The following is a 23,100-nucleotide window of genomic DNA, read 5'->3' as shown; positions in this document are numbered from 1 at the left end:
CCGCATTGAAAGGCTTTTACCTTTTGGCAAATGGGATACTGGTGTCCAAATTGAGATTCCGGTTTACTGCAGATAAGGAAAATAACCTTAGATTTATGAGTAATTTAAAAAATGATTTAAAACTACCACTATGGCTGACAATTTTAAATTAATGAGAAATGTGTGGTACTAATGGAAATTGCCTGACATGTAAAGCCCTCTGATCGTAAAATGAGCATTGCGGATGCTGCCAGAAATGGACTGCGGTTTCTGCTCCACGGCAACAGATATCCCTCCGTCGTACAATCTTCCGAATCCTGAGGAACAAAACCGTTTTTTTTTTCATTTGGAACACAAGCAGACGATATGGTGAGTGATCGCATTCCAAGATGACGTACAGACGCTCGCATTTTTGTGGCGCTCCCGTCCCTGCGCCTAATAGCATTTTGAGCTAATGCTGCATTCATGTGACGTGGGGAACTATGTTAGCTCTAAAGTGAAAAACCGCAGGATCCGACGCCGCTTCAAAATAATCGGTAAAAATAACATTAACTTTCCATTTCTCTTAACCTTTCATGCATAATTTATTTTAATTAAATGAATGATGAATTTTTTCGTGCCTTAAGTAGTAGAGTGGTGCATTTAATTATCAAAAAAGGGGCATTTTAAAATAAGATTTTCCGGACTTCAAATGTGCTTCGTTCAACCAAAACCCTTTTCACAATACAGTCAAACCTGTATATATATTTAGTGTCAGGAACATTATGTTCTATTGGTGGGCTAATCAATTTGTTTCTGCGCTTTGGGAACGAATCGTGACAATCATTGGTATTTTAGTTATGTAAGTACAGTACACCTAATTCGGAACACTACTCCACGATAAAACTACTAATAACTATAAATTTGATGCGGAGGACGTCGCAACCGCATTCATAAACACTTTATACATAAATACATGTCAAGTTACACAAAACATTGCAATATCTCTACCCTCTCGTCCAACTAGCGTGAATGCATCTCATTGCACATCGGCCAAGCTGGAGTGCGTATCGGCAATGCATGCTGGGAACTTTACTGCTTGGAACATGGCATCCAGCCAGATGGATGGATGTCGTCCGAAAACACTACTGGAAGAAATGAGACGTTCAATGCATTCTTTCACGAGATCGTAACTGGGAAGCATGTGCCAAGGGCCATCCTTGCTGACCTGGAGCCAACGATTATTGGTGAGTGACTTGCAAGTTATTTTATTTCCTTTACAGAAATAAAAAATGTCTTCTATCGGCAAAGGACTAAAAATAATTTCAAATGTAGTTCAATGGTGATGTCATCATTGCTTCTTAAGTGACGTTTTATTAAAGGGGCATTGTGTATTATTTAGCGCCTCCTAGTGGTAAACAATAAACTGCATTCATAAGTAAAATATTGTAATTTACGTTATTTTTGTAGCTGTTGCATACCTATTAACCTCCATGGCTCCATGCCCGTACAAACTGTCTTATTTTCCCGTACAAAATTATCGTACACCATTTTTTTCCCGTAATAATGCATGATGGGAAATCCCTAGGCGGCAGACGCACGCGATTGACAAATTTGTGTTTTTCCGTACAGATCTCCTTGTACGCCGTACTCGTCTTAAAATGCATAAAAGACGTACTTTGTACGGCCAAACCGTACAGGTTGACAGGTATGCTGTTGTCGTCGTCGTTGTTGAGTCACTCAAGGCACCTAAGGTAATCCATAATAGCGCCAGACTCGCTCATGGAAGGCTCCGTAGTTCTCCGAAGGAGAGGGGGCTGCGACTGTCCTGTGCCGCCAGGCCTGACGGGGTGCGACGCAAGCAAACCAAGCAGACGAAGTCTCTAAAGTCCTTAGTACGTTCGGACAGGCCGGTGCATTATTTACGGAAGCCCCGTGGGCAGGTAGTACAGGTGATTGGGGTGTGATCGCAGCGAATGGTTCGAAAGCACCACTGGCATTTGGACTGGGGGCTAGGGTTGCTCTCGAAGTCGCCCGCCCTAAGAAGAACAGAGAGAGGAGAGTAGAAGAGAAAGAAAGACAGGGACAGATAGAAAGAGAGAAAGACAGACAGAGTAAAATGCAAAAAGGGGGAAAAGAGAGTGAGAGAGGTGGGGAGAGAGTAGGAAAGAGAGGGATAGAGAAAATGAGAGACAAGAGTGTAAAGGGGAAGAGAGAAAAAGAGAGACAAAGAAGGAGAGAGGACCAAAAAAGAAAGAGAGAGCGAGTCTGAGTGGACTGAGTTGGATCCGTAAGGCTCCCCCGGGAGAGAGCCCTTCGCAGGACACCACGGGAAGGTTCCTAGTCTTTGTCCTGCGGTATGCTGTTGTATGGGTTCACGAATGAACCCTTAAAAATAGGACGTTACACGAGAGAGGTGCGAGGCGACAGGTGCGGAAGTTTTGTGCTTTGAGGTCAGTCTGTGTGTTAACGTGAATGGTGTGAGTCACGACCAGCTGTAGCTCTCGTGTGAATGCATATATTGCTTGCAATTTTGTTATTAAATTGGCAACACATCTCAATCAGCAACGGAGTGCATCAGTGATCACATCGAGGGGCATTACAACGTTGATTTGAATAATAAGCAAATACATGAACTATAACATGAATTAGTTGACCGCCACCTTGCTGCTAAGGATACTCTCAAAGAGCAAAAATCTTATGAAAGGCTAGGAAAACAATTGAGAATCAAATGGTACACTGTCAGTCTTTTTGTTTTGTTTTTTTGGTTTGAACAATTTTATTGACACTATTAACAGCAAATAAACAATGTGAGGTTTGAACAATTTTCTCGAGATTTTCGTTTTATCTGACAATATGACGTTTTAACAAATTTTTTCGACATCTTTAACAGCAATTAAACACACAATTTCACTATATCATATCCCAACAATATGAGTTTTTATCGACACTCTTAACAGCAATTAAATACATTCACAATTTCATTATATCATATTCTAATAATATGAGGTTTGAACAATTTCAGTCTGTTTTTATTCTCACGTGTGCTTTTTGCACGATACAATACAGTGACATTTAGTGATCAAACAATACACAGTCACACTGTCCCTTTAAACCACTGGTTATCAACTGGTCTGACTTCATGACACACCATTCCACCCTGATGACAATCTGCGACCCAAATCAAGAAAATGTCATTGCTTTGGTTCAGGCGAGGGCAGCGCAGTAGTTAGCGCGTGTTCGGCACAGTTCTGAGGTCATGGAATCAAACCCTCCTGTGTGGAGTTTGCATGTTTTCCCCGTGCTTGCGTGGGTTTCCTCCGGACACTCAGGTTTCCTCCCACATTCCAGAAACATTTCGGGTTAATTGGCCGGTCCAAATTGTCCTTAGGTGTGAATCTGCGAGTGAGTTGTCTGTCCCTGTGTGCCCTGTGACTTGCTGGCAACAAGTTCAGGGTGTCCCCTGCCCACTGCCCGAAGATGGCTAGGGTGGGCTCCAGCAACCCCGCGACCCTACTGAGGATAAGCGGTGCAGATAATAGATGGATGGAAGGTTCAGACGATAGTCATCAAGATCTAAGACGCTAAATCGAAAAAAAAACACACGTATCCTAACGAAGTAAGCAATTGTGTTCTGTGATGCATTCAAAGACTAGACTTAGTCAGAACTTTCATAAATGTTATGGGTACACACAAAAAACAAATCCGTGTGTAAGGCTGGGACAAAAATGAAGAAAATTGTTGCAGTTCATCTCCAGTTTGTATTCTTCCTTGTGCTTTTTGCACTACAATGTACAGTGACATCTAGTGGTCAAATAATGCCCACCATCCCTTTAAACGTATGCATTAATTAATCATATTGTTGATGCAATGGCAAAGCCTTATGAACTTATACGTTATTTAGGAATTTAGATGCTAGATTAAGTAAAACCTAACAAAGCAACCAGTCGTGTTCTTTGATGCGTTCAAATACCAGACTCACAGTCAGAGGTTTCAAACATACTGTGAGTATCCACAAAAACAAAAACCTTGTGAAAGGCTGGGCAAAAAGAAAAATGGTGCAGTTTCGTTTCCAGTTTGTGTTCTTCCTAAAGCTTTGTAGTACTCGTTTTCGGTTGCACTAAACAATACAGGGATTTTTTTTATTTTCCCCACAGATGAGTTTCGCACGGGTACTTATGGGCAGCTGTTCGAACCAGAGCAGATGATTGCAGGGAGCGAGGATGCATCCAATAATTATGCGCGTGGTCACTACACTGTTGGCAAGAAGATCATTGAGCAGGTCCTGGACAGGATTCGAAAGCTGGTGAGAAAAACGTTGAGACACGTATTGCTGCTTGGGACTATCGATGTGGCCCAGTTAAAGAGAACTCATTGCTTTTTCAGGCGGATCAATGCACCAGCTTGCAAGGATTCCTTATATTCCACTCATTCGGTGGAGGCACAGGCTCAGGTTTTACCTCCCTCCTCATGGAGAGACTCTTGGTGGATTACGGTAAAAAATTAAAACTTGAGTTTGCTGTCTATCCGGCCCCTCAGGTGTCCACAGCAGTAGTAGAGCCCTATAATTCTGTTCTGACCACCCACAGCACCATAGAACACTTTGACTGCACCTTCATGGTGGACAACGAAGCCATCTACGACATCTGCCGGAGGAATCTCGACATCGAAAGGCCGAGCTACTCGAACTTGAACAGGATTATTGGCCAAATTGTGTCTTCTATCACCACATCTCTTCGCTTTGATGGAGCTTTAAATGTTGACTTGACGGAGCTACAGACAAACTTGGTGCCTTATCCTCGGATACACTTTCCTCTCGCCACATATTCACCAATCATCTCTGCAGAGAAGGCCTACCACGAGCAACTGTCCGTGGCCAACATCACCCATGCCTGCTTCGAACCAAATAATCAGATGATCAAATGCGACCCTCGTTATGGAAAATACATGGCTTGTTGTTTGTTGCTGTTTGTTGGTGATGTTTCGCCGAAAGACGTCAACTCAGCCATTGCCACCATCAAGACGAAACGCACCGTCCAGTTTGTGGATTGGTGTCCCACTGGCTTCAAAGTGGGCATCAACTACCATACACCTGTAGTGGTTCCAGGTGGAGATCTTGCCACGGTGCAGAGGGCTGTGTGCATGCTGAGCAATAACACAGCTATTGCAGAGGCTTGGGCCCGCTTGGATCACAAATTTGATCTAATGTATGCCAAGAGGGCCTTTGTGCACTGGTATGTCGGAGAGGGAATGGAGGAAGGAGAGTTCTCGGAGGCCAGAGAGGATCTTGCGGCCCTTGAAAAAGATTATGAAGAGGTTTGTAATGACAGTAATGAGGAGGATGAAGATGGGGAGGAGTACTGAAGAGCAGCAATATTCCTTGTCAGTGTAACTTGTCCTGTGAAGTTGTTTGCGCTGTGTAAATAAGCAAAAATTGTAAATGTTATTACCATATGAATATTCGGATTGACAATTTGAGTTTATCTCGGTTACATGATTGACATATTTTAATTTACATAGATGACGGGTCCATGATAGTAATCTTAATCATTGCAAAATATCTCCATCTGCTGAAGACAAATGGAACTGTCAACGGTTGGTCATTTACATTATTTTTGATGTCATACATTTTTTACACACAACTGTTACTATTTTTTTGTAATAAAATTAAAATATTTACATCATTTCACTGTTGGCTTATCGTCTTTTTGCATGTCGCGTGAAGGTCGAGTTTATCGCACAGCAACAGGTTTATGTTGCTTTGAGGACACAACAAAAGTGGGATGTTTGGCGAACGACTGATAAATGGCTTTTAAAAAACATCCAAAACTTGTCATTATTTGGTAATTATGTGTATATCTTGTATGTTGTAAATTTTAGCGGCATACAGTACACCAAAAAACCCGCTGTTCGTGGATTTGTTTTCATTTAGAATCGATAACAGCAAATTTACGGATTACATTGAATGCCACAATTGTGGGCGTTGTACAAGACTCGTGTTGCCTTGATAACAGATTAAAAGTGGGGAAATAGGAAACCCTGAACAATAATCTGTCTCATCCCAACAAACGATCATAATTTGGATATTTCTTTTTCATTTGTTTACTTTAACCACATTGTTACAAGCCACTGCTATCCTTGGCCTTGTTTTCCGTTTGCAGTCACAGGGGTGTATATTGAACACCGCTTTCAATGGCACTTAGGTGCTTAGATGACAGGTCAAAAGTTGGAAGTCGGGAAGCTCTTGATATAATCTGTTCAATACAAATTTACTACAATACTCATTGGTTCCTTTTATATAACTTTACTTCGTTTCTTTTTACCACAGTGGTATAGGATACCGCAGTCTTTGGCGGCGGTTTCCTCCGTAGCTTAAAATGTACGTGTTTCATTGAACGCTGCATCTATGGGCGTTGGTGAAGACTTGTTACTTCGAGGACTGGTTAAAGTGGGAAAATTTCCTGCCAAAAACATGTTGAATACAAGCAGAGAACAGTAATTTTTGGTTATTTCATTATATTTTGTTTCATTTATTTTAATGCTAGTAATATAACACAGCGCCGTGTCAGGTGTTGTTTTTCTTTGGCAGTTATGAGATGAGACGTACGTGTTTCGTTGAACGCCGCTTTTTAAAATTTGGGATATCTTGACAAATCTGTTTGATATAAAAACACAATAATTTTGTGTTAATTATGCTATTTCACCTCGTTTAATGACACCACACGGATATAGGACCCTGCAGTCCTTGGCGATGTTTTCTTTTTTTCGGCATAAGTTTAGAATTACATGTTTTAGTGAACGCCGCATTCATGGGCGTGTCTAATGACGTCACTAAACTCCAGCATGTTCTCGACGCTTTCTTCAGCTGATTGTGACGTAATAATAACAACAGGGAGGCGAAACGAGTCCAGAGAAAGCAAGTTTTCACAAACCTCCGGAAAGGATCGCAAAGGCGACTGGTCCTGCGCTGTTCCGAGGAACAAGATCAGATTATAGAGACTTCTAGAAAAGACGGCGATCTCTGTCAACAACCCTTACGTCTCTTGACGGACTCATAAGGTAAGGTCAGGTTACACTTTCTAATTAAAAGTCCTAAATAATTATAGTTTTTTTTAGTCATTTTGTGGCACTGAACCCCACATGAAAATCTCAAGAAGTTAAAATTCAACATGCCATTGTGGGGATCTCAATGCTCTCAAAATATACTTATTACTACTCCCAAGGGCCTCCCGGTTGCATGCAGTGGTGGGGGGCGGTTGCTTCTGCATCAACTTGGAAATCCCCCCCCCTTCAGTGCTGACATTTGTAGCAGGATGACACGAGAACCTCCAGAGTCTAAAATTGTCAAATGCTAGCTCACCCTCCAATGCATTTAAAGTATTCCTTTGGTAATTGTTCACATGTCAGGAATATGAATAGATCAGGGGTTGGCAACCCAAAATGTGGAAAGAGCTCTATTGAACCAGAAAACAAACATACGTTTAAAGAGGCGAAAAAATAAAATGAAGGCTTTCTTCAAGCTAGAGTGGGCTAAATGTGAAAATAGTCAAAATATATATGAGTAAATAAAGTACTTCAAATTAAAAAAATGTTTTTTTGGGGGCCAACCATGTCCGCATTGTCCTTTTGTATGTCCACAATAAAAATACTGCTATATAAATACTACAAAACTACTACAACACTAAATATCAAATTTAGTAAGTAAAAAGAAGCACCTAATATCATTTTGTTTTCATTTTGGAAAAAAATAAGTAACTAGACAACCTACTACAGTAAAAATATAATACAAAAATATTACAACAGAAATACTACAAAATACAACTACAGTCAAATTACAGAAATACGAAATAAATACTTGAAAAATACTTACTATGGAAATATGACAACAATACCAGAAACATATTACACAAATACTACTATGGAAATATGTCAACAATACTTTTATATAAATACTTCAAAAACACCATTACAGTAATTCTATAATACAATAATACTACTATGAAAATACGATGACAGAAATACTACTAAAATACTACGACTGAAACATTATGACATAAGTACTACAGAAACCCTACAAATATACTATTATGGAAATACTTCAATACTCGTGCTGAAATACTAGAAATTACTACAGTAAAACTCCAAAAATGAACTTATATTCTATTGTTGATGCAATGGCGAAGTACAAACATTCTACTTTGAAAATACTACTGTACAAAAATGCTATTTTGGAAATACTTCCCAAACACTTTTACTGAAATACTACTGCAATAATACTAAACAAACTATGGATATAGTACATCAATTATACTTTGGTGGAAATGCTACAGAAATAGTGCAAAAATGCTACCATGAAAATATGACAAAATTACTACTGCGGGAATACTACAAAATACGAAAAAAATAAAACTACATAAAAACTACAGAAATCCAACTGCTGACACACTACAAAAATATTCAAATTATACAACTACAGTAATACTACAAAAACAGAGACCTAATACATTATTTTGTTTTTTTAAAAGGTCACCATTGAATACATTTATCTTTAAAAACAAATATAAAGAAATATAACATAAGATTCATTCATGTATATTTATTCATAATTGAAAACATTGGAAGGGTCTCCAGGATCAGCCCCTTCGCCAAAAGTCCATTTCCCCTTGGTTACCCCATCCTTCATTCAATCACAACTATTCTTTTTATTTAATTTAGTTTAATATAATTTGCTTTTTATTTGTTTCGTTTTCATTTGTTTCAATATATTTTGTTAGTTTTGCCTTTTTTTTAAATTTGGTATCCATATTTTCTGTTGTATCTGTTTATCCATTTTTAATTCAATGAAAACTTCCTTATTTAGTAACTATTTGCTTTTTTATTTAATTAAATCATGCATTTTTTGTTAATTTAATTAAAAAAAAGTTCCTGTTTGGCTGACTGCTTGTTAGAATATCTGTCAACAGTCGTGAGCAAACAATGGCCCGCGGGCCACCTGCTTTTTAGTCGGCCTCGGCAATTGTAAATACTAAAAATATTAGGATAATTTTATGATTAAACGATGTACTAGTAATAAAATATTTGTCAGAACCAGAACAGGAGGAGGACCCAGATGCGTAATGTTTTCACACAAGCTTTATTTTACGGGAATGGGGCAGTCATGCGTGTGAACACAAACGCCAGTGATTCGGCGATCGCTGGGCAGAAGAAGTAAGACAGAAGTCCGGCGTGGAAAAACAGGAAGCCAGAATTTGACGGGATCGATACCAGATACACGAGCAGATACCGGACAGACCGGGTCGATACCGGACAGGACGTGACAGCCAGGATAGATACCAGATACACGAACAGATACCGGACGGACGGGGTCGATACCGGACATCACGAGACAGACACGATCGATACCAGATACTGGAGACTGGAGTCAGATATCAGACAGGACGAGACAGACGGGATCGATACCAGATACTGGAGTCAGATATCAGACAGGACGAGACAGACGGGATCGATACCGGATACTGGAGACTGGCGCAGGATATCAGACAGGATGAGACAGGATGAGACAGGCGGAATCGATACTGGATACGGGAGACTGTAGCAAGATACCAGACAGGACCGATACCAGACACTGAGGCTGGAGTCAGATATCAAACAAGACGAGATAGACGGGATTGATACCGGACAGGATTCACAAGCAGGACAGAGTCAAAACACACATCTTGCGGGTGCAGAGGTTTGTTGATGGACTGACAAGGGGCGAGTGAGAGCACTGAGCTTAAATAGGAGGGAAGCCAATCAGGCAACGAGCCGCAGCTGGCACCAAACTGGCGAGGCCAAGTAAGGGCAATGGGCAACTGTGACAATATTGTTGTTTCTGGGCCATTCTTGTCCCCAGTGTCCTTTTATCTACTCCCCTGGTAATTTTTTTTTTCATGAAGCATTAAGATGAACTTCACTTGAGACCAACATTCAAAGAGCATTTGTCAGTAATTGCAATAAAAAAAGAGTGTTTATTATATTTTTTGACATATTTATCAAATTTCATGCAAGAAAACAACCTGAGCTAGCCCTTTTGCCTTTTTTAATGCATATGATCAAATTTAATGCTTAAAAACAAGGATTTAATATGTCTTTTGAGTGATTAAAACAATTTGATGAAATTAATCTCTTCATAAACAAATATAAAGCAAAATACAACATTTATGTGTGGATACATACATTTTGATTAATAGAGTCGAATGCAAGTAATTGGATAGATTTACATGATCTCTTTTCCTCCTTAGGTGCCGATGTATCGGATCTGATTCTATTGACCGATATAAAAAACATACAAATCAAAATTAATCTTTTTTTTTCTTCTCAAGTTTTCTTCATTTACTTCATGTTAAGGTTTTGAGGTTTTCCCTGCCCTCATGTAGGTTTTAGATCGGGGGATGGTGTAGTCTGCAGTTTGCAATAATCTGTGGTCCGTGCAGCCCTTTGAGACTCTTTGTGATAAAGGGCTATACAAATAAATATGACTTGACTTCAGGCCCGGGCCCTCTGCCAAACTTTGTACCCCATTGTAGCCCGAAACCGAAAAAGTCCACCCACCACTGCATTAGAACAAAGTTTGTACAACAGGCACATGGTGCGAAGATAATAAATGCAACTAATCCATCAACATTTTCAATTTTGGTTGATTCAACAACAAAAAAATCAATCTTGGTTGACCATGTTTTGTAAATCTGCCACTGCCTTCTAAAATAGTCCTTTTTTTTGTATTTATTTGTGACGTAGGAGAGTGTTGCAGGAGGTGGACTGGAAGCGTCATGGTGGATTACTATAACATTTTGGGAGTGTCCAAAACAGCCTCTCAGGATGACATCAAAAAAGCGTGAGTATTTCCGTCCTTCCGAACGTCACCGTAAAATAAGGATTCCTGCTAATTGTGAGGTTTAACTTACTTTTGGGAGATGCTCTTCAAGAGGTCCTCCTCCGTGGTAAAAAGTGGCTGAAAAAAAGTGTTCTGATCATTTTCTCAACCGCATCAAGCTTTCTTATTCCACTTAAGTTTCAAAAGAAACAGCTTGCCTCTTCTTTACACTTCACAACAACCATATTGAATGGATGCACGAGATATTAAACAATAAAAACGTCAAAGTGCTAGCGATATAGTACACGTTGTTATGATCACACACAAACCAGGAAGTAGAAGCCGGATTTCTTCTTCGGGGTAGATGCTGGGTGATCTCTCACAGCGCCACACGGTGGAAAGAAGCACAACAGTATTGTCCTGTACTCCGAAAAAGGTGCACACAATACAAAATATAACTTATATATTATATATATATATATATATATATATATATACCAATATCCGGATATTTTTCGACATCCCAATTTTTTTTTTCCTATCTACCGTTTTACGTAAGTCGAATGGTCGGACGTAGGGGAGGGTCTGTCCTGGGTAATATTTTGTTTGTAGAAAAATAGTTGAAAAGCAAAACTGCATCTGTTTTCATCCAACTCTAAAGGGGATAACCTCATGTGCAGCCCCTTCTCAAGGTTTCCTAATTTCCTCATGCTGAGGTTTTTGAGTTTTCCCTTGCCCTCATGTGGGTTTTAAATAAGAGGATGGTGAAATAGTAGTCTGTACAGCCCTTTGAGATTTTTTTTTGATTGTGGGCGGCCAAGCAGCTGACTGGTCAAGCGCGTCTGCGGCTCAGTTCTGAGGTCATGGGTTCGAATCCAGCTTTTAGCCTTCCTGTGGAGAGTTTGCATGTTCTCCCTGTGCTTGTGTGGGTTTTATCCAGGCACTTCCAAAAACATGCATGTCAGGTTGATTGGCCGGTCCAAATTGACCCTAGGTGTGAATGAGCAAGTGAATTGTACGTGTCTGTGTGCCCTGCGACTGGCTGGCAACTCGTTCAGGGTGTCCAGCACCCCCGAGACCCTACTGAGGATAAGCATTGCAGATAATGGATCAATGACTTGACATGTAAGAACTTGCACTCACATTTTAGGCCAGTCTCCAAGCACTATACACTATACGTTTGCCTATTTATCCTGACTTTCATACATCTAATTTTTATTTTTATTTTCGGTCTTTATTATGTGTTCATCTTGTGTCATTTCTCATCTCAATGCAATCAATGTTTACTAGGTTGTTAGCCAGGACAATAAAGACCTATTCTATTCTAATGAGAAATGTGTTTATTTTATCATGATCATAAACTATTCAGCCTCATGTGAACAATCGATTTACAGTTTGGCTTGCATTTTTCTCCTTGTTTTTCTCAGCTACAGGAAACTGGCGCTTAAATGGCATCCTGACAAAAATCCAGACAACAAAGACGAAGCAGAGAAGAAGTTTAAAGAAGTTGCTGAGGCATATGAAGTCCTGTCCGACCGTAAGTCGTGCAGCAGTTTGCAACATCATTGTGCTGATAACTGAAGCGTGATGGTGTCTGTTTCTCACAGAGCGTAAACGGGAGACCTACGACAGATACGGAGCTGAAGGAATGAGGCACTCGGGTAGAAAACAGGCTTCTTCTTTTCATTTCCATATTTCACCCTCTCTGCCCATTCACATTTGAATCAAACTATTTTCTTCCCATCCACCAGGCTCTAACAATCCAGGCTTCCCTTCAGATTTTGGAGGATTCACCTTCACATTCCGCAGCCCAGACGAGGTTTTCAAGGAATTTTTTGGCGGGCAGGATCCTTTCGCTAGTTTCTTTGGTAAACCCTGGACAGTCGGTTTATATGATTGCTTTAAGTCTGGCAAAATTGCTTTCTTACAATAGTACACTTGTCTGGATGAGACGATGCTCGGTGATTCAATTACTATAAAAAAAGGACCATAAGCTGCACTTATTAGTTGCAATCATTGTTTTGTAAAGGACAAAACATTTATTGCATAAATATTTCCTTTGACGGTTCAGAGTTTCAACGTTTTAATGACAGTCTTTTCTTCTCAAACCTGGCAGTAACACAGCAGCAACATTCAGTAATGCAGCAGAAACATGGCACTAAAATAGACATTGGTAAAAAAAGCCAATTGGACGTTTTTTTGTGTAGTTAGAGCACCCCCTCGTGGTCAATTTGTTTGTGGCCTTCCATTTGTAACAGGCATGTTTTCGGCCACCCATAAATGTTTCACAAGACTTGTGCAAGTTAACGAGTATTTATTTGTTATATGTCTTTTTTTTGGTTTCCATTAACAGATTTAGGACCAATATAAAGTATCAGTAATTGTAAATGTTATATATTTCATTTTGTCAGTGTTGCTTGGGCTATCTGGACAAAGCTAGGGGTATAGCACCTCACCAAGCACACCGCTGAGCGCTGCAACATGGGTGCGCTACGCGAGAAGGGAACTGAATCCAAAGTGAAAATCATCCACCGGATGACACAAAGAAAAAGAAACAGAGAACAATGACCGGTAGATAATAATCATCGAAAATAATTGTAATTAGTACGTCCTGGTTCGGATGTAATAATTGACAAATGGGCTGTACAAGTGGAATGTTCAAAACGTGAAAAAAGTAGCATCTTATAGTCTGAGTTTTATGGTGACTGTTATAGTAAAAACTGTTTCCTTGCCATTTTGGTAATTGATAATCTGTGGCTCTATTTTTCCTTAGATGACTTCACATTTGGGGGTTCGGCCTCCCGCATGGGCCCTAACCGATTTTTCTCTTTCCCTTCAGCTGGAGGTGAGCTCCTAAGACACAGTCAAAAATGTTATTACAAATCTACGATGAGAAATTCTGAGTATTAATCCCTCTTTTGTTATTCTACAGCTGAGTTTGCATCTTTTTCCTCTATGGGTGGTTTCCAAGACATGGGAAGTATGGGAGGTGGTAATTTCAAATCAGTGTCTACTTCAACCCGTATGGTAAACGGAAAACGGATAACTACAAAGAAGTAAGTGTTACCTACCTTCCCACTTTACTTCCTTCTTTCCTTCTGTGTTTTACTATGGTCTGTATTTTTTTGTTTGTAAATTTCTACTTGACAGCAAGTGGCAAATTAGCAGCCCCCTGGAATAGATTAAAAAGGGATGACTTCCTAAAACATTATTGGGACATTTTATTGGAAGAATTAGACTTTTATTATGTTCATGTTCAATATATTGTTCAAGTCCCTAACCCATTGACACTGAACTCATTCACCGCAAATGACAGCTATAAACATTTTTGGCATTCCTGTATGACATTGACATTTGATTGTATTCCAATTGTAATAGTCTTCCCCAATAGTAAGCTGTCAAGAAAATCTAATAGGAAGACTACGCCTGCAAGATCTCGAGTTAAAAAAATGAAGGAAAAAAAACAACAAAATTAGAAAAATAATCCCCTATTCAAGTACGTTTTCATAATTCTCGGGGGGGATTTTTCATGTTTTACTAGACCAGGGCTTGGCAACCCAAAATGTTGTTCCTCCTACATAAACCATATCATTTTCCGTTATCAAACCTTTATCCTGACCTCCATAGTAAATAAACAAATCATACGATATATTAAAATATACTTAAGTATTATAAAAATATTTAAAGCATGCTTTTCTTATTTAAAGTATATTAAAGGAAAACAATAGTTTTGCAGTAAATATTTCTAGTCAAGTCACATTTATTTGTATAGCCCTTAATCACAAAATGCCTCAAAGGACTGCAATTGCAATGACACAATCCCCTGATCTTAAACCAACATGCGGGAAAGGAAAAACTCAAAACCTCAGCGTGAGGAAAAGAAAAACCTTGATAAGGGGCCTCACAAGGATGGAATAGATTTAGCATTGGGTAGCAGTACACAAACATAGTGAACATCAATAAAAGAGAACAATAGGTAACATGTTGAAATTTGTCCGGAAAATCCATAACAGCAACGACGCAGCTTCTTCCCAACTCTGCCGGCCGGTCGATGCAGGCGTTGACATGCCTCAGGTCCAGACGATGATTCGCTGACTGAACTTGTTCTTTTTCCGTTATTACTTTTTTGTTTTACTAAAAAAACAGGTTAACTTGGCTAATTCGAGGTTTTTTGTTATTTTTTAAAATATTCTACTATATTTTTTTAATTTATTTTTTATGTGAAAGAAAAAAAAAACATTTATATTAACATCTCTGGTCAAAAAGGACAATAAACAGATATAGCATACGGTAAAACATGGTTGTCATTTTAATAACATCAATTAAATACGACAAATGGAAAAGATGACTACTTTTCGAGATTTTTTTGTTTCTATAAAAAGCTGAATTTTGAGTATTCTCTTGAATAATAAACCTATGATCGGAAATATATTATTTATAATTAATCAAATGAGCCACTCAGTTGTGTAAACAGTAATGCGGCCAAATTTGAGCAATTTTGGTAGTAAAATAGGAATAATACTACCGCAAAATCTTACCAAAATAAGCAGAATTTCCTAGCAATTTGGCAAAAGAAAATTTGGGTGTAAAATCTTTCTTACATTGAGCAGTGGTTTATATCCCTATAACGTTTTTCTTTAACCAACATCACCCTTTTCTTAATTATCATTAATCATCTAAAAGTCTGGGTCGAATTCAAGCAATGGTTGCTAAAGTCCTCTGTGTTTTCTTCAAGTTATTTTCCCAAAGCTTAAGGCAAAAACTTGTGTAAGAGAAATGATGGTCTAAATGTGCCTTTTATACTATATACCCAATTTATCCTTTACTCTTAGTTGTATATATTCACTCAAAAGGTCTGCAGTTACTAGTTGTTTTCAGGAACGAGCGCCTTCAAGGTCAAAAGCATAAGTTTCCCAAGCCGAAATAACTTTTTCTCTGAAACTTGGAGGCCACTGGTCTCCCTATCTGTTTTCAAACAGGTACACAGAACTCCTTTCTGCTAACCCATACAAACTTGAAGGCCACTGGCAATATTCTCAAGACTCCTATCTATTTTCAAACAATGAACTGCTCTGATGTATCGTTTATTATACTCGCACGTTATCTAGCGACCAACATTATACAATGCATTTAGATATGTGATCTCTGTTTAAACCAATCAGATTAATTTCTTGTGTTCATATAAACAAGATTCGTAGTTTTCTTCTTGTGTTTTATAATAAATGAGCTTCCTGAAAAAGGAGGTGGGTGTTCTTTTTCCTTGACCCGATTCTGTAAGCACGCACCTCCAATGGAAAGGACTATCAAAACTTAAGTTTCCGACTCAGAGTGTGTTCTTTTCTTCTTTCTACTACAATCTCAAGTTTGAACCTTGACAACTTATAATGCCCAACCGTTTTCATTTGGCTTGAATGTCTGAATCACAGCTTACATCCAACCAAGTCCTCTGGATACGTTTTTTTTTCTTGGGGAAGTTGTCACAAACATAAGAACAGGAGGAATTAAAAAAAAAATCTGTACTTTGTTGTTGTTGTAGAATGAAAGAGAACGGGCAGGAAAGAATAGAAATCGAGGAAGACGGCATGTTAAAGAGTGTGGTCATTAACGGTAAGTTCAATTCTTCACATTTTCTCAGTGAATATATTGATTGGATGGGAAAAATATCGGGTCCTTTTTTTGTTGTATCCTGGTATACTCCATTAAGGTGTGGTATATTAAGAGCATTGCAGCAGAAAGAAAGTCATAAACACAGCCCAGAAAATTATTGGCTTCTCTTTGTCTGCAAGACATTGCCGATTTCTCAATAAAGCAGCAGGGCCATCAACATTATAAAGGACTCTTCTCAGCCTTTACACAGGCAGGCGCTACAGATCTCTTAAAACAAGAACCAACAGGCTCAGACAATTTAAAGGGCCAACACCCCCCTAAACAAGTGAAGAAAATATATATCATGCTTATCCATTGAACAATTAGTGTAATTGATTACAGAGCGCAGCTGATTAAAAGCTTCATGCTTACATTTGAAACTCATTTTTTTCTTTGTACAAGCCGAACTGGGTTTTAAGCTACTGGCGTAGTCCTGGTACACGCCTGGCAGCGACCACCTGTGGATTTTGGGGTTGATGGTTTTGGTTGCAGAACGGCAATGGCGCCGCACCCCAACATACCTAAAACCGTTTTCAGCGCTACTGCAAGTTGTTTACGTCACATGTTTTCGGATCATGTTGCCATTCAAGCTAGAGATTACCGGAACGATTATGAAAATGGGTAAATATTTACTGCTACGCTGAAAGAAAATACAAATGAGGGCTGTGCCGAGGAAAATTTTGTTTTCATTGGTGGGTTCATGGACCAAATTAGATTCACTTGTTATCGTGCTTTGAGGATTAAAGGAAACTCCAGCAACCCGACAATTACAGACAATACAAAAAGACAACTGTAGCATTTTTGATAATAGCTGTTCAATTTGGATGTATTAACTAAGGACTTGTGGGTGAAAATGTTGAAATATAGTCAGTACGTAGTCAATATTTAACAAAATACTGTCAATACCCCTGTTTTGTTCCTGTCATGTATTATACAAATAATGTTGTCAAAAACATTGACTAATCTCTCCTCTTGAAGGGCATCATAAATGTTTGCCAACATCATCACAGTGTTTTGTATTCAGAGTGCATGTGTCGTGGTTAAGGGCATAGTGCTGTTTTCCTGTCCTCCACACACTTAAGGTGCCCTTGCACACCTGATTGATTTACAATAAGGGAAGTTGTAATCAATCCTAAAAATTATTTGCACCTCTGTGAACTGCCCATTCATTTTCTCGGTCTAGTGTTGTTGGGTAAAATATTTTCCTTGCTGAGTGGTTAGTGTGTCTGCAGCACAGTTCTGTAGTCATGGGTTCAAATCCAGCTACCAGCCTTTCTGTGCGGAGTTTGCATGTTCTCTCAGTGCATGCGTGGGTTTTCTCCGGGCACTCCAGTTTCCTCCCGCATTCCAAAAACATGCATATCAGGTTAATTGGTCGTTTTAAATTGTCCCTAGGTGTGAATGAGCGAATGAGTTGTATGTCTCTGTGGGCCCTGCAACTGCCCAAAGATAGCTGGGATGGGTTCAAGCACCCCCGCGACCCTAGTGAGGCTAATGGATGGATGGATTACTTGTTTATCCTGGAGTTCTACATCTAATGTCGTTATCAACAATGTTAACTACATTGGAATCAATGATATAGAAGACAATTGAATTCTTGTTTCTATTTCCCTTCCAGGCGTGCAGGACGAAATGGCCCTTGCACTGGAACTCAGTCGGCGAGAGGAAAATCCCCCTAACCCCTCCATCGGGAACAGATCGCACCACGGACCAGGGCAGATCTGGCCTAACGCGTACACGACGGGCGCGCAACGTTCCTTCAGCGCCGCTCCCTTCTGCCATTTCGGTGGCGTCGTGGAAAGCGATCAAGAAGAAGACGATGAAGACCTGCAGATGGCTTTGGCCTGCAGCTTGTCAGAAATGGAAAACCAGCCCAAAGCCACCCCTGCAGACTACATCTCAGGTGCCCGGGGAGGGGGCGTAGCCGCGACTGACCGACGCATGGTTGTTGAAAATGGGGGCACGCCAAGTCATTCTGAGCAAAGTAGGGAAAGCGGCGTGAAAAAGAAAAAGAAGCAAATCTGCAACGTGTGTTAATGCAAAATTTTATTGCATTTAGCTGTCAAACTCGGTTTGGCTCCGGGACCAGGTCCAGACTTTTTGTTTTGAGGCATAATATGATCTCAAAATTTTTAGCTTTGTTTTTCAATATTTTGCTTCATTATTCAGACTACAATAGTAGCCTGCATATTATAATCATGGATGTCAAGGGATCTTTTATAATCACAACATATTTTTTAAAAACAAACTCAATTTTTTTCTGTTTGGCAATGGATCTGTTAACTTGTTTATTTTAACAGTTGAGTGAATGCAATTTTACCCCTGAAACAACTCACCACGCTATAACAAGACAACACTGTCTTCCAGCTGCTGGAAAAAGCATTTAGTTTGTATGTATTTAAAAAGCATAACTTTTTATAGAAATGACCTAGTGACTTTTTTCTTTTTGACATTCTCAGAAATCTATGGCTGCCTGGATTTAATCATCCAACGCCTTAATATTTTTAAATAGGGTCAATGGAAACCTGAGTTGACCTTAAATTTTCTACACCAAATAAGTGTTAAATGCGAGAGCATTAATGATATTTAATAAGTGTGCATATGTGCCAAATATTTAAAGGGACGGTGTGTATTATTTATTCCTTAAATAATTATAACAATAAAAATATATAAAATTGTGATATGCAGTGTTAAAGTAGTTTATTACATTTACAATTTTGTTGATTTTATTTTTCATGTTGATATCAGTGACTATAAAAGTGAATTCAATTCATTTCTATTTAATTTTCACATTATGAATAGTATTCATACAATTAGTAGGCATAGAGCGTACTTGTGTATTGAGATGGAGATGCAGACTCATGGTAGAGGGCGATAGTGGGACCTGATTTGGCGCACACCTATTTACCTGGTTAAAAAACAACATTGATTTAAACAATAAGCAAAAATACATTAACTCCTATATTTACATGCATTTCTTAAAATACTCATAGGTTAAGAAATTAGCATTTATTTCACCCAAAATGACCCTCACCTCAAGGGAGCGGACACAATTGTCTGACATCTTGCTGCTACAGGTAAAAAACCCCAAAAAGATGGAAAAAAAAAGTAAAATGGTGTGTTTTGGTCAGTCTGTAGTTTATATTTTCCCCTTGTGCCTTTTAGCTCTCGATCCTGCTTGCACTATACAACGACATCCAGTGGTTAAATAATACACACTGTCCCTTTAACTCATCCACTGCTAACGTACTTAAATGCCAAATGTGTTAAAATGACTTATACAATATATATTTTTTAATCAATTAAATGATTGTTGGTGGTGTGTGGTGCTTGTGGATGTAAGCACTAATTATTTTATGTATTCACTTTTTCATACAATTTCGCGTGTACTTACATTTAAGTGTGGACTAATGTTTTTAAAAGCACTATAGCTAAAATTTGACAAACTTAGCTTTGCCCAGCAATGATCAATTATCCTCAAAAAGGACCACAGAAATTTCTCTCAAACTGGTTTGCTTTAAAAAAGCTCAAATATTGTTGTGCAACGTGTACCTCTGCAAAATTATCATGGGAGAAAAAAACAATGCTTGGTTTAAGCAGAGAAAACAGCAAAAAACAAAACAAAAAACAAAAACAAGTCTTATTTAAGAATGTATTTTTTAAACTTGCCTTTTTATTTGCTTTTGGCAAAATAAATTTATTTAAAATATTTATATTAAGCTATATATGTATTTTAAACTTATTTATCTAACTTATTTTTTCTAGTAAAATTGGTACAAGTATCTGCTATTATATTATTGTTATATTTTTAACTTGTATTTTACTTGAAGAATAAGAATCATTAAAATTAGAAAACAATTTCTAGACACTAAAATAAACATATTACAAATTATATTAAAAAAAAAGAATGCATCAAATGAGCAAAACTATCTACAACTGAGACAGGATTTATCTAAATATGTATGTATACAGTGAAGAAAATAAGTATTTGAACATACTGCTAGTTTGCTATTTCTCCCATTTAGAAATCATGGAGGTTTCTGAAATTTTCATCGTAGGTACATGTCCACTGTGTGAGAGATAAACTAAAAAGAAAAATCCAGAAATCACAATGCATGATTTTTTTTAACGATTTATTTGTGTGATATAGCTGCAATGTATATATATATATATATATATATATGCAAATAAAAAAATCTAATTGTTGATGCCACTATATAACGTGGCTGGATAAAAGTCCTCAAGATTTTTATTGGTGCCCTTGCAAAGACTAATCACTGCAGTATATTATGAACTCATGACTTGAAAATTTTGTTGAAGAAGAAATTAGACCAAACATACTTCAATTACTATTTCATTCCGGAATTTAGTAGTTTGTATTCACCGTTTTCGTATCTGAATGTAAAATGAAATGAAACGATCTGCATTTATATAGCGCTTTTCAAGTCAATGACTTCCCAAAGCGCTTTACAGTGTGCTTCGCATTTCCCAATAGCGGCCTTGTATTACAGCCATGTAAGACGGTAACCTGCTTATTGGGGGTATTAGGGGTTCAGTGTCTTACCCAAGGACACTTCGACATGTAACACGGACAAGCCGGGATTCGAACTGGGATCCCTGATCCCAAGACAAGCGCTCTACCTCCTGAGCTACTGCCGCCTCCAAGCTACTGTTCACATTTCCTCACTATACCGAACGCTATCGAAGAATTTCTGCAAAGAAATATTGCTAAATGACTGCGGGTAACATCCGATTTCCGATTGGGATCGGTTCTGACCATATCCATCACAATGGCGCCATCTGCTGCAGAGACAGTATTTAGTTCCCTGGTTGTCAAAATTGTTGTACGGGTTGCCGGGCTGCTACGCACTACGAAGCCGAGAATTGAATTAAACAATCTGGAAATGATAACCCGCTGTTTTCCCTGTTTTTCTATAATTTATTCTAAGTATTGTTGAAAATGCAATTAAAATAAAGTTTGGAGCCAAAAGGGTACATGGAATATTTTTTTGTGTGTGAGTATTTGAATTGACGAACACAATAATACTTAAGAGCACTAATGCACAGATAAGAGTATTTCTGTTGTATCATCGTACTAGAAAAAATATTCTTTCGGCAATATGCCTTAAATCGCATTAATATCTGAATGTTATTTGTAAAACTCCTGCTTGCCGTTACAGACTCAGACTTTGAGGCTTTCACCAGCTAACCCGACGCCGTGCCGTGACCGCACCTTCATCTTCGGGTAAAGTGTGTACTGTTCTGTGTTCTACGTCATATAACTTTAAAAAAAACCCACACATTTTCGTTTCCATTTTCTTTCCCAAATGATTTGATTTTTTTTCTTTCTTTTCACAGGTTCAATATCCTGTGACGCGCTTGCTTCTGGCTTTTTACAAGATGAATGACTTTTACACTGTTACACAAGTGGTTTTTGTATGAAAAACTGTGAATAAGCATCCCACATATGGTGAAAGAAGCTGATTTGTCTCTGGATTCATCGTAATTTGTCTGTTGGTCGTTTTGAGAAAGCTGAGAGAACACTGGTACCGATAATTTGTAACGGACAGTAAAAGCAGAAAGAAAACTTAGATTCACATATCATAATGGAAATAAACAGTTTCCGTCTCACTTTGTGTCGCAAAAGATGGTTTTCCTGATCTGAAACTACCAAAAGTTGATCCTGCCCCTCTTTAGAACCCAAAAAGACAACTGGAATTTTCACATTTTTCCATATTGCTGCATCACATCACAAATTTATTTACAAAATCAAAAAAATACATTTTTTATAGATCTTTTATCTGCCTGCTACATTAAATGATAACACCCATTAGAGGGACGTATTTACCCGAATCAAAGTTGCACGGAAATTAAAAAAAAGAAAAAGAAAAACATGCACATTTTGAAGTATGTAATGCATCACAGAAATGTAGACAATCATTGGGAACTCACTTTCAAAACATCATGAAATTGACACACATTAGCATAAATTCAAATGTCACACAGGCACTGTAGATGTACTCATTTGTTTTTGAACTTTTCATCAATGTTCATGTTCACATTTCACTCAAGTCGAAAAAAGCATCTCAAAGTGAAATTGACCAATGGTGGAGGTTGGAAACCCATTGTAATTAGCTACTGCCACTCAAACCCTCAGTACCCCATATAAAATATTCAACATAATGAAAAAATGGTAGTTATTACTTATATGTAATAAATGCGTATATGGTTAAAAAAAATAATAATGAACATACAGGTCGAGGAAATGTAACTACGTTTTGGTGTGTTGTGAGTTTAGCTGGCAGAGTAGAGTTAGTGGGTGGATGCATAAGGGAGGAGACGGGGATTCAAATTAAAACAAGTTTTAAAACTTCCACCTGCGACGATTGTCATGCCCTTAGAAGACTTTGTTGCTTTAATCCCCTCCTTATTCGTAATAATTCACCCAATCTTTGATTGATAACGGCCATGTATCTTCGCAATGGTACAGTGGAGTTAGAGGGGAGATGCAGAGGGGGGAGGAGACAGTGGATCAAAGTCAAAACTGATTTTAAAACTTAGTGAGTAGTGTCATACCCTTAGAAGTACTTAGTTGATTTAATGGCCTCCTTATTTATAACAATTCTCCCCTATCATCGATTGAT

General features: G+C 38.4%; 2 protein-coding genes across 6 annotated transcripts; both read left to right on the top strand.

The window, feature by feature from the left end:
• Nucleotides 1–73: 73 nt before the first annotated feature.
• LOC148352625 (tubulin alpha-1C chain-like) lies at nt 74–5,642 on the top strand. Of its 2 annotated transcripts, none has more exons than XM_088352191.1 (4): nt 74–348; nt 986–1,205; nt 4,116–4,264; nt 4,345–5,642. In XM_088352191.1, exons 1-4 carry the CDS (start codon nt 346–348, stop codon nt 5,320–5,322), a joined length of 1,350 nt encoding a protein of 449 aa, XP_088208317.1. In that variant the 5' UTR covers nt 74–345; the 3' UTR covers nt 5,323–5,642. The 2 variants fall into 2 exon arrangements, with proteins under 2 accessions (XP_088208317.1, XP_088208318.1); XM_088352192.1 differs by lacking the exon at nt 74–348 and adding an exon at nt 417–515.
• A 1,131-nt stretch (nt 5,643–6,773) lies between these two features.
• On the top strand, nt 6,774–22,087 carry dnajb2 (DnaJ heat shock protein family (Hsp40) member B2). 4 transcript variants are annotated; one of them, XM_088352680.1, is made up of 11 exons: nt 6,774–7,017; nt 10,735–10,831; nt 12,238–12,347; nt 12,418–12,471; nt 12,562–12,678; nt 13,584–13,655; nt 13,743–13,866; nt 16,347–16,417; nt 18,075–18,440; nt 21,637–21,701; nt 21,815–22,087. In XM_088352680.1, the coding sequence occupies exons 2-10, from the start codon at nt 10,767–10,769 to the stop codon at nt 21,663–21,665; spliced, it is 1,008 nt and encodes a 335-aa protein (XP_088208806.1). In that variant the 5' UTR covers nt 6,774–7,017; nt 10,735–10,766; the 3' UTR covers nt 21,666–21,701; nt 21,815–22,087. The 4 variants fall into 4 exon arrangements, with proteins under 4 accessions (XP_088208806.1, XP_088208807.1, XP_088208809.1 ...); XM_088352681.1 differs by having other exon boundaries at nt 21,637–21,706; XM_088352683.1 differs by having other exon boundaries at nt 6,776–7,017; nt 18,075–18,359; nt 21,637–21,706.
• Nucleotides 22,088–23,100: the final 1,013 nt, after the last annotated feature.

The sequence above is a fragment of the Urocampus carinirostris genome, chromosome 14, assembly GCF_059441175.1.
Source record: "Urocampus carinirostris isolate Australia breed hairy pipefish chromosome 14, RoL_Ucar_1.0, whole genome shotgun sequence".
Taxonomy (NCBI): Eukaryota; Metazoa; Chordata; class Actinopteri; order Syngnathiformes; family Syngnathidae; genus Urocampus; species Urocampus carinirostris.
Note: the sequence above shows the minus strand (reverse complement) of the source record. Positions and strands in the feature narration are given on the sequence as shown.